The 13,367-nt window shown below is 40.7% G+C and overlaps 1 protein-coding gene across 4 annotated transcripts in view; it reads right to left on the bottom strand.

Annotated features, from left to right (window-relative positions):
- The window catches only part of LOC126392868 (partitioning defective 3 homolog B-like), a 262,365-nt gene that overhangs the window by 102,306 nt on the left and 146,692 nt on the right, over window positions 1-13,367 (bottom strand). For all 4 annotated transcript variants that reach the window (XM_050048554.1, XM_050048555.1, XM_050048556.1 and 1 more), the window contains 2 exons: window positions 12,352-12,567; window positions 7,072-7,300 (listed from right to left, as the gene is read on the bottom strand). In XM_050048554.1, coding sequence (XP_049904511.1) covers window positions 7,072-7,300; window positions 12,352-12,567 — 445 coding nt within the window. The remainder of the gene's footprint in view (window positions 1-7,071; window positions 7,301-12,351; window positions 12,568-13,367) is intronic.

Genomic DNA, 13,367 nt, shown 5'->3' with positions numbered 1-13,367 from the left:
ATATATATACACAGGTTTCTTAAAGCCTCCATCTGTGTAGAAAGAAGTGGGATGAAAAAACAACCCCAAAACAACAAACATTCAAACATTTTAGCTTGATTTCTGATTTGGGGGGGGGTATTCTTTGGAAATTACTGTTTCTTTTCATGGTCAATTTTGTTGGGCTACCAAACAACAGTGTAAGTAAACAATATGTACCGACACAAAATCTGTTGTACAAAACACACCCACATAATTACTTACTTGTGAAAAAAACAAGGCGAGTGTGCATAAGAGGTTGATTCAACTTTCCTCACTCTGTTCCCAGCCAGTCTCCTTGAATATATTTTTAAATATCAGCCTCATTTAACAGAGCAACCAGTGGCAAGTACACGGCAACACTCCATAAGACTGTCATCACTCCAAATATTTCAAAAAGTCTTCTACAAATACCGACAACGCCGAGGGCCAGAAAGCCTGTATAAGCCTCATTACATGCTTGTTTATGTTAGATTTTCTTCTACTTCATCTTGCATGCTCTTGACACCGTCCACCTGAATGGACTAGAAAACTTCCTGGTTTAAGGCACACATTTCCTGGTGGCAGCTCAAGGAGGAAAGCAGAAGAACTATGGGTTGAAAGGTAGAAAGGGGAATCCTAATTGCTAAGAGATCTACAAAACACACACATACATTAACATGCAAACAGACGTGCCACTTGGAATGGCGAACAGTGAGCAGAGGGCTGTTCCACACTTGTGCCTCTGAACAGTCCTGACAAACGAGGAGAAAATGAGTGCAAACATCTGTGACTCTCACTTCACCTATTCTTTCTATTCTTCTGCGCTTCTCTCACTCCCTCCCATTGCCAATCTGTAGACACGCCTCCCTTTGCTATCATTGGAGAATGGCTCCCTGAGGGAATGGATGATGGACAAGAGTGTGGCGATAACAAGCACATGCACATGCACACGCACACGCACACACACACACACACACACACACACACACACTGTAAGGAAGCATACATTGAAATGCAAGCACACTCATATACACACACAAACAGATGATTGGCAGGCATGACATCAGTCTGTGACACTCCAATGACTTTCTGTCATGATTTCTGATTGGCAGCTGGTGGGTCCTTCCCCCCCTTTCAAGCATGTGCTCTCTAATTATGAAACAATGACAGGCAACGTCTGGTCAAAAGACGGGTTTTACCCACATAAAGAGCCTTAAACAGCTCAAATTTACCGTTGCCTTCACCAAAACCTGACCATATTTGTTGGACGCTACATAGCTGAAATGCTAGCTAAGCAACAGTGCTATAAAATATATCAGATACTTATCCAAATACGGTATTTTAACTTTGTGACATCTCTGGATTGTCAGTAGAAGTCTCGTCTAAACTGTATGAGGGCTCATTTATGCATAACGTTAGAGACAGAGACGGACGGAGCCTTCTGTTTGTACTCTGCGTTCATTTGGTTGATATTTGCTGCATGTTTTCTAAAATCTAACAGATACGGACGAAACGGAGCAGTACCACCAGAGATCGTGGAGGCAGTGTAGTGTAGTTCAAGCAAGACGCAACCACAGTAGACACAGAAGAAATTTAAAAAATGGCGGATCAGAACAAATTGGTAATACACTGAAGAGAATTCTCTGTCCACATGTTGCAGCGCATATAATGGTGGCACAGACCACTGCCATCTACAACGTTGCTTCTATTTAAAGGTACATTTTTACACCGCTGCCTTGCTTGTTGTGTGAACTTCTGACTCTGCCCTCTAGTCCTGCATCTATGCCATCATAAAGGATCCATCAAAGTATGAGAGCAGTGCCGTTTACAACATTTGAAACAAACGTATCTATTTTCATACTTAAAGGGAGCATAAATGAGCCTTTAGAGGCACATACCTCTGGCTATTTTTTCTTAATTAAGTCCATTATTTCCACAATTTTTTTTATCTTATTAGTCAATTTTATATATCTATATGTGTTGACATTATTACACTGCTAAATAGTGTTTAATACTGTTTGCATGATGCCGTTCTACAATGATTATATTGTTCTTAGAATAATGAGAAGGAGAAAAATAGATACCCTAGCTAATTAGCCAGTACAAGCACCCCCATGGTCGAGATGCGCTGATGGTCCCAATGATGGGCACTTAGAGTCTAACAGGGGTGCTGCATTTTGACCAGCTAGAGAGAGTAAAGAGGGGGAGAGGAGGAAGGAGGAAAATTGAGGCAAATACAAGCGAGAGCGTAATTACAGGCATCAATGAGAGGTAAAGAAAGAGAGTGGAAAACGATGGTTCTCTAATTGTAACCTTAAGTTTCTGTGCTTTTTTCTCCCATTCATACATTTTCATACGGTGGCTGCATTCTCCAATTATGCTGCTCTTTGAGCTCTAAGTTTTGCTACGGTAAAAAGCCCTCTAAGTGACATTTTCTTATAAAAGTAGATCATTTAGCAGACACGCGTACAGATACACACACATATACACACAGAAACTGAGCACTGCTAGATGGAGGTGAGTACAGCAGTGTATGATTACAACTAAGCAGGCAACCATGCATTTATTATCATAGATTCTCATAAATTCACACCATTTTAAATCTGAAAATGAGCAACATGCGCACATACTTTACAACACGCATCTACAATCACATAAACATGATGCAACAGCAGCGCCTGTCCATCTTTGGTTTTGGTAAACCTTGTACATTCCCAGTTTCACCTCATAGATTACCATATTTTCATTCGTACAGACTGTCTCTTTTACAACCAGAACATACACACACACACACACGCACACATGCACACACACTTACAAACAGATGACAGAACAGCTCGGAGAACCATACTCTCAACTCATGTTAATTATGTCTGTAAAGTGTTAAGTTATGGTCGTAGGTACTGCATGTGTGTATGTGTGCAATATGAATATTCAGAGAGTTGCCAGATTTGTTTAAGTATCAACTTTAATGGTCTGAGCGAAGAGAAAATGTATCACAGATATAACAGATCAGGAAGGAACAAAGGGTCACAACTGCAGACAATTCAGAGACAACACACACACACACACACACACAGAAACGGAGTCTGAGGAAGATTCATAGCCACCACGTGCCAACTATATGACAACCATCTGACTGCGTGACCAATCAGGTTTTATCACCACATGATTATTCATGACGGTAGGACGTTACCAACACACACACACACACACACACACACACACACACACACACCACACACACACACACACACACACACACACACACACACACACAGATGATTGGCACAGCTGATTGGCAGGTGGCAGCAGTTCAGATGACAGAGTGATGGAGCCAGCTGTCCACTTTAAAGGGCATTTTAAACAAACGTTCACAGTCTGGGTTAACAACATGAATGACACATTGCAGTAATAGCATTCAACTCTTCTGCACCTCCGCACCCTCTCTCAATTAATGTGAAGGACTTAATTGTAAGCCAGCCTTTTTTTTAAATTACCAGTTCATTTGGACAATACAATGGATTGAGTTCCACAGTACTGTAAGAGAGAAATTTACTATTGGAACTCCATAGCAATAACACCGATGTGTGTCTTTGCAGTTGATACACAGAAATATAATGTAATATATGTTGAGTAATTTAGTGTGTCAAATGTGTTAACCAACCAATGACACACATTAGCATTTGCTCCTGTAGAACCAGACACCTTGGAGTAAGGTTGAGTATCCCATACCACCTCTCCTCCAGACCATTAGGCCAATCAAAGCTGGCCTTAGATGAATATGACAAATCAGCAGCGTGGCCTATATTGAGCTGTGCTGAATAGCACCAATTTGCCTTCTCAGTCTACCTCCATTACACGCAATCAAATGCAGATAGGGAGCTGGAGCTGGAGGGAGCAGACTGAGAGCAAAAATTGGAATGATGCAAAGATTACGGGGGTTGGGGGTGTGAAGAGAGATGGGGAGAGGTTACAGAAATATGGCTAGAAAGAGAGGGAGGAGAGAAAGGGTGAGATTATCACTGGCCTCTAATCAAGACCCTCTTATGGTGATGAGACATAGGGTGGAGAGGAAATGTCTAAAATATCCTTGGGTGTATTATATGGTTTCTTTAGGCACTTAAGGCAAGACATGATGGGGGGAATTAGTGGGAAGATGAAAGGATGGATGGAAGGATAGGTGCATAAAGGGAAGGCTTGGTTAGATTAAACTGGAGATATTCTCGGGCGTGCTGCGTAGGCTGCCCAGACCATAATAACACGGGGTAGATAGGCGGAGGATAGATGGATGAACACAGAAAGAAGGGATTGGGCGTAACCTTCCCTGAACTCTGAAGCACTTAAAACATTGCTAAGATGGTAAGACGGAGTGATGGAGTGAAGGAGGTGGATATCTTTAGGTGTGTCATGTATTGCCTTGGAGCTGTAAGGGAAAAAGAGCAATAGAGGATTGTGGGAGAGACGGAGGCGGAGAGGAAATGATGGAGATCCTTCGGTGTGTAATCTGTGAATGTATAGGAACTATCACATTGTGCCACAAATGATCCATTGGTCATATGTATAGTTTGCACACTGGCCCATGCTAACACCATAAAACAAACAAAATGGAGAGTATAAAGGGTAAGAATGAATCAAAGTATAAAGTGCAGTATAAATCTATGACTGTGTTTAACTGTCACAAGGGAATTTCTCCTAGGGCTGCACAATTAATCGGATATTAGTCATGATCAAGTTTTTTTTACTAGGAAATATCACAACATTTTTGACCAAATGCCTTAACTATTGGTGCTTTTGCAAAATATTTACACAATAAGATTTCTGATAATTAATCATCAGTCATGTGGATATGATGACTAAGTGGGTAAAGACATAACAACAGCTAGAGCAGTCTGATAAATTCAGAAAATTAAATTATTTCGCTGTAATGCAGCCTTTCAAACCAGAAAAAGATAACACTTAGGAATTACACTTAGGAGATCAAGATATTCAAAATCTAAGACGATATCTAGTCTCATATCACAATATCAACATAACGCGGATATAATGCCCAGCCCTTAAATAAAAGCCATTTAAGATTTGGGTGGACTGACCCTTTATCAAGTTTGAACTACAAGGGGCATTCTTCCATGTTGCAAGGTCATATTTCCCTTTGAGGCTTAAAGAATTTGTGTAGTTCTATAAAGGCCATGTAATGAAATGGCAGTAGTAGTAGTAGTAGTAGTGTCAGTGAAGATTCTCAGTCATCCAGGTCATGGTAATCATAAGTGCTATATTGTAGGGCAACTGGACTTGCTTGCGTTTCTTGAGGATGTTTCGCCTCTCATCCAAAAAGCTTTTTCAGTAGTGGTAGTAGTGGTTGTTGTTGTAGTAGTAGTAGTTGTAGTAGTGGTAGTTGTAGTGTAGTACTTGTAGTAGTAGTAGTAGTAGTAGTAGTAGTAGTAGTGGTAGTATTCAACCCAAAGTTGCATACTGTGCAGCGATGTGTTGAAGTGGCTACAGGGTTTCCAAAGATGAAGGCAGGTAGATAAGCAAGTTGGTACTGTGGGTCTACATTAAACCAAAACTACTAATCAAAAACAGTGGGTGAAGAAGGAAGGAACATCCTGTACAGTACGCACAACAACCCTCTATCCACGTTCCCATCTGCCTGAAAATTTCTCTTTATTCATAAAATCAATTTGACATAATTATGAACAGGTTTAGGTCTAAAGAGTCATTTGCACATTCAACTGCATGACAAAGACAGCATTTTAATATCATAAAAGGTATAATTCTGCTCACTATAAGACACTTTCGTACCAATGACTAAACACTATATGTGGAAGAGAGAAAGCACACTGAAAGTGAGAATGTCAAAAACAAGGTGGAAAAGAGGTGAAAGAAAAGGTGGAGGCTTTCAAAGAAAAGAGCACTGAACCTTTTAACTCAAGTAAAATTAGTGCATATTAGTCTAATTGCCTAATATTTCACTTTAAATAACATGCAATTCTGAGATATAATCATTGTGATAAAATTGGACTTTGAAATCTGGAAGTGTTTTTCTGTGTTCTGGTTCACACAGAGTGCTTTTGTAAGTGTGTTTTAAAAGGCTGCCGCTGTATTTTCAAGATCAAATTGCATGCAAGTGTTTTTCTTAAGATCTGTATCTATGTAATGGTCATGTGAAATCCCATTTCAGAAATAACCGTGGCAAAAAAACCTGATGGTAGGTAGCAATTAAGGTAGAAAGTACAAATTGTTCATTGAAACACTTTGGCCCCATTCATGCTGTGCGTCTGCTTATGCTCCATTCACACTGGAAGATATAGTGTTAAAGTTAATCACATGAAATAGTTCTGACAGATAATTTTCAGCACCTCTTAAGGAAATTGGGGCACCGCTCTTAGAGTGGTCTTTGTGTGCCTGTGAGCATGTGATAGTGTTTCATGAGGGGGAAAAAAGACCTGGCTTCATGTTTTAGGATTATTTTTTTGTCTGATATAGTGTGAAAGTATGAGGTGCACAGAGATTGTTCTTATTCATGTGCTTAACATACATATTTATAGCTGATGGACTCCATAATCAGATTTTCTGACATTTAAGGAAAGCAGGATTTTTGTAATATACACACGGGTTATTGCGGTGATACAAACTGTGACCTCATGTTAACAGGGCAGTGGGTTCACCTGTGTGAAATGTGTTACTGTAGTCATCATGCTGACATTATCATCTAAATTATGGACAGGTTATATTAAAAAAAGGGAGTAAGACATATGTCAAGCTTATACAAATATCTATGTCGGCCTGGATATGATATTCAGATTAAAATGTGGAAAAAATGTGATGAAAATACATGCCCATACGACGCCATATACAAACACTGCTGTTTAGCCTCAAACACACACATTATCACTGGAAGCTGAAAATGATTTAAAACATCAATGCTGGATAGAAGTGATTTTACCGGGTACGTCAGCCATTCTGCAAATACACGCATATACACACATAAAGGGACAAAAAGGCATATGGCCACAAAATATGTGCATCAGACCAACAGACACACACATGCACACACACACAGTTACCTACCTCAGCAGGCCAAAGCCTATTTTCTTGCTCTTCTTCGCCGTCTCCTCTGGCTCCTCTGCTTTGTTTTTCTCTTTCTCCTTTACTTTCTTCTTGTTCTTTTCCTTCGTCTTTGTTTTCAGTTTATTTTTCTTGTCTTTTTTGCCTTTCTCCTCTATCCGATCCCCCACTCCCTGGCGGGATGAACTACTTGCAGGGGTGTCCCGGCCTGAACTCGGCTCTGAACCATCATCTAGAGGGAATAGATGAAGAAAAGGAGAAAGATGGGGATTAGAGGGAGCTGAGGGGGTGGAAAGTGTTCTTAAGAGTAGCAAAAGTAGTCGTAAAAGAAAATAACTGCATCAATTACACTAAATGTTTACACAAAGACACTGCCAATGATCAACACAAATAACTGTAGAAGGAGGCCCTGGCATTACGTTTAAGTAATAAACTCTTTTTAAACTAGGATTACCAGTGAGATGTTTTATCGAAGTACTAAACCTACTGAAAGATTTATCGGTGAAATCCTGATTAAAAGTAGTTACTCTTGTAAAACCAACCTTTTTCTAATTACAACTTGCTTCCCTTTTGTCCAAAGTGAACAACTCTTTTGCCGGTATGAGGCAAACAAGGACATTTGGATAATTTATCATTATTCTGTCTTTACATAATGCTGAGTCATCAGCATTGTCCAGAAACATCGCTGTGTCCTAATTTTCAAGTTAACAAAAAGAAGAATAGAACTCTTTAAGAGTGGGTTCCAGTGGCACATAACAATGGAGTTTCAGCATTTTTGCCAGAGTGACTCAGTAAAGCAGTAAAATCAAGAATCATTAGCAAATCTCAAAGCATTACACAATGCAGTGAAGACCACATATAAGGTCATCACATAAACACAAGCATGCATACTGTACAAACAAAGAGACAACAATGCAAAGCATATCCACGAATGAACAGACCACATACACACAGGCACGTACACTTCCTCTTCTCGGCATCTCCGTGGCAAATATATTAACTTTACAGTGAATTAATTAAGTCCTGAAAATAAAGAAGCGAACATGTTCAAAGCCTAAACTGCGACGGCTCATTACTTCTTCGACAGACTGGAGGCCTGGCCTTGAATTACAATGATCACACACACAAACACCTATGCACATGCACACAGAGACCAAAAGATAACCAAACCAAATTAGTAACTTCAATTGAGATTTAACTTTGTGTGGATATTCACTTCAGACTTAATTACAAAGGCTGTCTAGCAACTGAATTGAATTGCAATTGTGTTTGTGTGTGTGTGTGTGTGTGTGTGCGCACCTTCTTGCTTGTGTTGGACCTGGTAAAGGCCTTTGCACAATGAGTTGGTTTCTTTCATCTGAAATTGTTGCACCTCTAAAAATAAGTACAACCTCACGTTGCGTCAATCATGTTTGCACAGTGAGTCTGAAACATTTGTCCAGAACAGGTTCAGTTTTCTGCGTTTTGGTGTCCACCAGAAGCCGTTACACCTCATTTCCACTTACATATGTGTAGGATGTCCATAGATCCGTAAATATACGGATGATGCCTCTCGTGTCAAACGCAAGGAAGTACATCTCTTTATGGATGGATAGAAACCTGACCTACAAACTACCTATAGCCGTGGGGGAAAGGCTAATTTTGTCCGTTTTTTTTTGCCATCCAGTAGTTTGGAATATGTGCTTGGAACATTACTGGGACAAAAACAGGACCTGCCAGTTACTTGGCATGTTTTGTAAAATATTTAATTAAAAATGGCCTAATGAGTCGTAATGATGATCTGACTGTATATAATGTATAACCATATTTCAGCAGAATGACATTACTCAGATTCACAATGTGTTAAAACTAGATAAAAAAAGTTCTTTTTCATTTTACAAACTCACTTGACAATCAACACAGGCAACTGAATTGAATAAATAGCTGATTAGCCAGTTTGCAGCCTGTTAGCTAAGCTAGCACACTGTCATACAGTCTCTACAAAATCCGCTGCAAAAGTTCCCATTTTTTAACATACTCATGGCAAATTCCAGACTGAAATATTACTGAGAGGAGGACAAGCACATCAGATATCACAGAGATTCCCATATGAATGAATGTACTTCCGGTTGCCTCGTCTCCACGCACATACATAAGTGAAAACGAGGCCCTAGACAGCTGTTTGACCAAGAATCAGTGAAGATAATGTGGCAGCGGGACACATCCGCAACCAGTCAGAGGAACGGGGCACACAGAATCAATTCATAACTCAGATAGCCCACTTTCAACAGGTCAGATTCTAATATTTAGGTGGATGACGATGAAGAGGAGGAGGAGGACATGGACTGCACACAGACTAAGAGGCACTGTGGAGACAGAGACGGAGGACAGCTCAACCCCTTCACACAGCTGCAGTGCCAAATGCAAGACAAAGGGAGCGAGAGTGGTGACAGATAAATAACTCCAGTGGAGAAAAGCGAGAGAGGAAATGTGTCTTTTCATTTTGTCTTGTCTTGCGAATTTCTGTGTGCAAGGTTTGTGTGTAACGATTTTTTTAGATGACAGATTTAAAAAAAATGCATCCGGTAAAAACGGACTCAGTGTGCAAAGGCGCTCTAGTCTCCCCTTAAAGAGTTCAAAACTGGACATGACCACAACAGATATCCCTATCCCTATAAAACATTTTCTTTTCATCAATTTACATGGTCAGTTGTATATACTGTGTGTGTGTGTGTGTGTGTGTGTGTGTGTGTGTGTGTGTGTGTGCATGTGTGTCAGTGCTTTCAGTCAGCGCCAAAAGCGACATACATTACCAGAGCTTAAACACTCTATGAAAAGGACCAAGCCTCATCCCCAAATACTTTTATTTTCATTCCTAAATTTGTTTTTAATGACCAGACTTCAAAGTCAGGAAAAATCCCTACATCTGTTTCACAAAATGAGTGCAGACCACTGTTTTGTTTTCTGACTCACATGTAAAATTTGGTGAATCAAGACTGGTTGGGGTGAAACTGGATGTGGGTTACAGCAACCTGTCAGTAGTAATTTCTTCTGATGTGTAATGAACACCAAACATCAGAAGACGTGCGGCCAACAATGATGCTGTGACATATTGTTACCATGTGCCGTCATATTCAGCCAGTCCAGGCTCTTTCTTCTGCTATGCTAAACACTCTCTAGGAAAATTTTATATTTTGCGCTCTGCCTGTCAGCCAAGTCAGGTGTGTTTTTTATTAACTATCTCATGGCACAGAAGTCACCACAAGCCAGTATAATATGCATTTGTTCTGTTCACAACTGATTCCTATTATTTGTAGGGATGGTGTGTGAAAAGACATAATATGAGGCGACATAAAACAAAGAAAAAGACAAAGATACAAATGAAAAAAATAATGTAACACACATTAAGGTAGCACAGTATATTAAAACAGAAAGTGAATGACAGAAACAACTATTTAGCACTATAATCCATCCCAGCTGACATGAGACATCAAAGCCAATGACTCAAAGCCTCTTCTGAATAGTCCTCTTGACAACTAAATTCACTGGAAACTGTGAAGCACTGTGGTATTAGCTGGATTCAGCTCAGGATCCCACACAATACATCAGCTACACATGAACCCTGACTAAATATTCACTGTGCTGTCAAAATGTTAGCCATGTTTGTTTGCCGTTCTGATCAACAGTCGTCTATAGCTACAACTGCTAATCCACCTCTCAAAAACTGGCAGACAGTAGCTGACGAGAATTTACATTTAACACTGAAGTGAAGATACAATTTAAGCCCAAGCGAAAGTGCACAAATGTACAGAGAGAGAAACACAAATAGAAAACAGGAAGAGATCTGCAGTGGACGTCAGTGAACTGTTCTCTGTCAATTAACAACTGCTTTCAAAGTGTTGAACATTTAGAAAGACGGTGACAGATGTGGCCACTGCGTGTGTGCCGTGCTGACATGCCCTATTAGTCCTATCCTGTGTGAATGTAGTGATCTGAAACAGCCCGACTCATTACTCTAGTGGTGACTGATAAGAGCTCGCTGCTAATAACACAGCTGGGAATTGAACTGCCCCTCCCAGTGCAACAAAGCAAGCAGCTCCCATTTAGCTCCTGGATAAATATTTAAAGCTAAAAGCCCAGATCTGGACTGAATCGTACATTGTAAGGCAATGCTGCTGCTTAACTTCTTACATGTGATGACACTTTGAAGCATAGTGTTCTTCTGGCAATGCCCTAGTCTTGCTTTGCTGGCAACAGTTCTGGACTGTTCTTTCCTAAACTTATCAGAATTGACAACAGTGGACTGAAACTGTGCTGAGCTCATGAGTGGCTTTTCAATATAGTGGAGAATGTTGTTATTGGGGAACATACTGCACATAGAAGTAAGCCATGAGTATCCATCAGTCACCATATAAGAAAAATCCATCTCTAGGCACTAAAGGTATGTTAACTACTAGATATGAGCTGTACATTGCATTAATTGTCAAGAGAAAAACAGCAACTGTGACATTACTGACAGGAGTGCGACCAAAAGTGTAACATATTTGAACCTTTAAGTGTGATCCTAAGGGGCGGCTCCATTATTTATTCTTTTTTTTTTTTTACTTTCCATATCCTTCTGTAGCTCTCAAGCAGTGATACTTATGTATTTAAATCAGAAAATTCTAACTTTGGTAAAAAAAAATAAATAAAAATAAAGTATATTTTAAGATCAAAATGCTATTTTTCCAAGCCCTTCTACCAAAAACTTTTCCCCACGTGACCTGACGTGGGTTTCTGCATGATGATGTTGCTACGTATAAACCAACGTATTGCTGTGGACTGAGAGAAGACTGAGGTGGTGGATAGACCAGCAGCCCCATGTGCTGTGAGGTAAAATTACCATCTCTGTCTGTAGAGACTGGTGGCTTTGAAGAGTTTCCTGTCAGTAAGGGCTGTCTGTTGGCAAGATATAATGGTAGGAACAATATAAATACAGCGTGCACTTTAACTGATGTTGATATTTTTTGGTGGTCAGCAAACGGTGTGTGTAGTGGAGGCCATCAGCACTGTAACCTACGTCACTGCTTTTTGTTAACGGTTGAGTGGGAGTTTCCACTTGAAAAACACAGATGGACCCGCCTCTCAAAACAGCATTTACAAAATATCAGGGACATTTTCCTTCCTTGTCTTTTTGCTGTTTCTTCCATGTTGATAGAATTTAAAGACTGAGTAACTGCATACATACAGCACAAGATAAACAGAGGAAGAAAAAAAAAACAAATGTCCCCGACTTAACAGACGGACACCCTCTTCACCCCTTACCATCATCATCTTCAGGTGGCCCATCATAGGATTTATCAATAGCTGCACGGAAGCTCTCGTTGCAGCCTCTTCCTCTGACCATATTTGGACGAGGTCGGTGGAAGGGGAGGAGTTCGTTTTTTCTATTAACCTCTGACATGGCTGTCTGGAGACTCTCCAAGGAACTGGACTTCTTCAGGCCCAGAGTAGGGCCGAGTTCCACAGGAGGCGATGGAGCTGAGGACACAGAGAGAGACAAAAGGTCAGAGATGTGTTTCTGCCAGCTTGCTCTGTTTAGCTTGGACTGCAGGTGATAATAATAATAATAATAATAATAATAATAATAAATTGGTTTTATATAGCGCTTTTCTAGATACTCAAAGACGCTTTACAAAAGAATATGCACAGAAACAGGCACTCAAACAAAACACTCAATCAAATGACACTCAAACAAGACACTCAAACAACACTATACACTACACTACAAAGGGACCACATATTAAGACAGAGAGCGGGTGGAGGATGAAGGGGGGAGGATTTTCAGATGCTGTAGGTGATCCTGAAGAGATGGGACTTAAGCTGACTCTTGAATGAGGGGAGTGTGTCAGAGTTCCGGATTGCCAGGGGCAGGGAGTTCCAGAGGGTAGGGGCGGCGATGGCGAATGGTCTGTCCCCCAGGGTGCGGTACTTGGTCTTGGTGATGGGGGTGAGAAGGTTGGCATCGGAGGAGTGGAGGCGGTGAGTGGGAGAATGGCGATGGAGGAGATCGGTCAGGTATGAGGGTGTAAAGTTGTTTAGGGCTTTGTAGGTGGTGAGGAGGATCTTGAAATTGATGCGTTGTTTTATGGGAAGCCAGTGAAGTTGACAGAGGATGGGAGTGATGTGTTCTCTGGAGGGGGAGTGAGTGAGCAATCGGGTAGCCGAGTTTTGAACATATTGCAGTTTTTGAAGAACAGTGGCGGGGAGGCCATACAGGATGCTATTGCAATAGTCGAGTCTGGAGGTGATGAAGGCGTGGATTGTTTCGGTGGCAGAGG

The sequence above is a fragment of the Epinephelus moara genome, chromosome 7 (genome assembly GCF_006386435.1).
Source record: "Epinephelus moara isolate mb chromosome 7, YSFRI_EMoa_1.0, whole genome shotgun sequence".
Taxonomy (NCBI): domain Eukaryota; kingdom Metazoa; phylum Chordata; class Actinopteri; order Perciformes; family Serranidae; genus Epinephelus; species Epinephelus moara.
The sequence above is the reverse complement of the archived record's forward strand: the minus strand, read 5'-3'. Positions and strand labels throughout refer to the sequence as shown.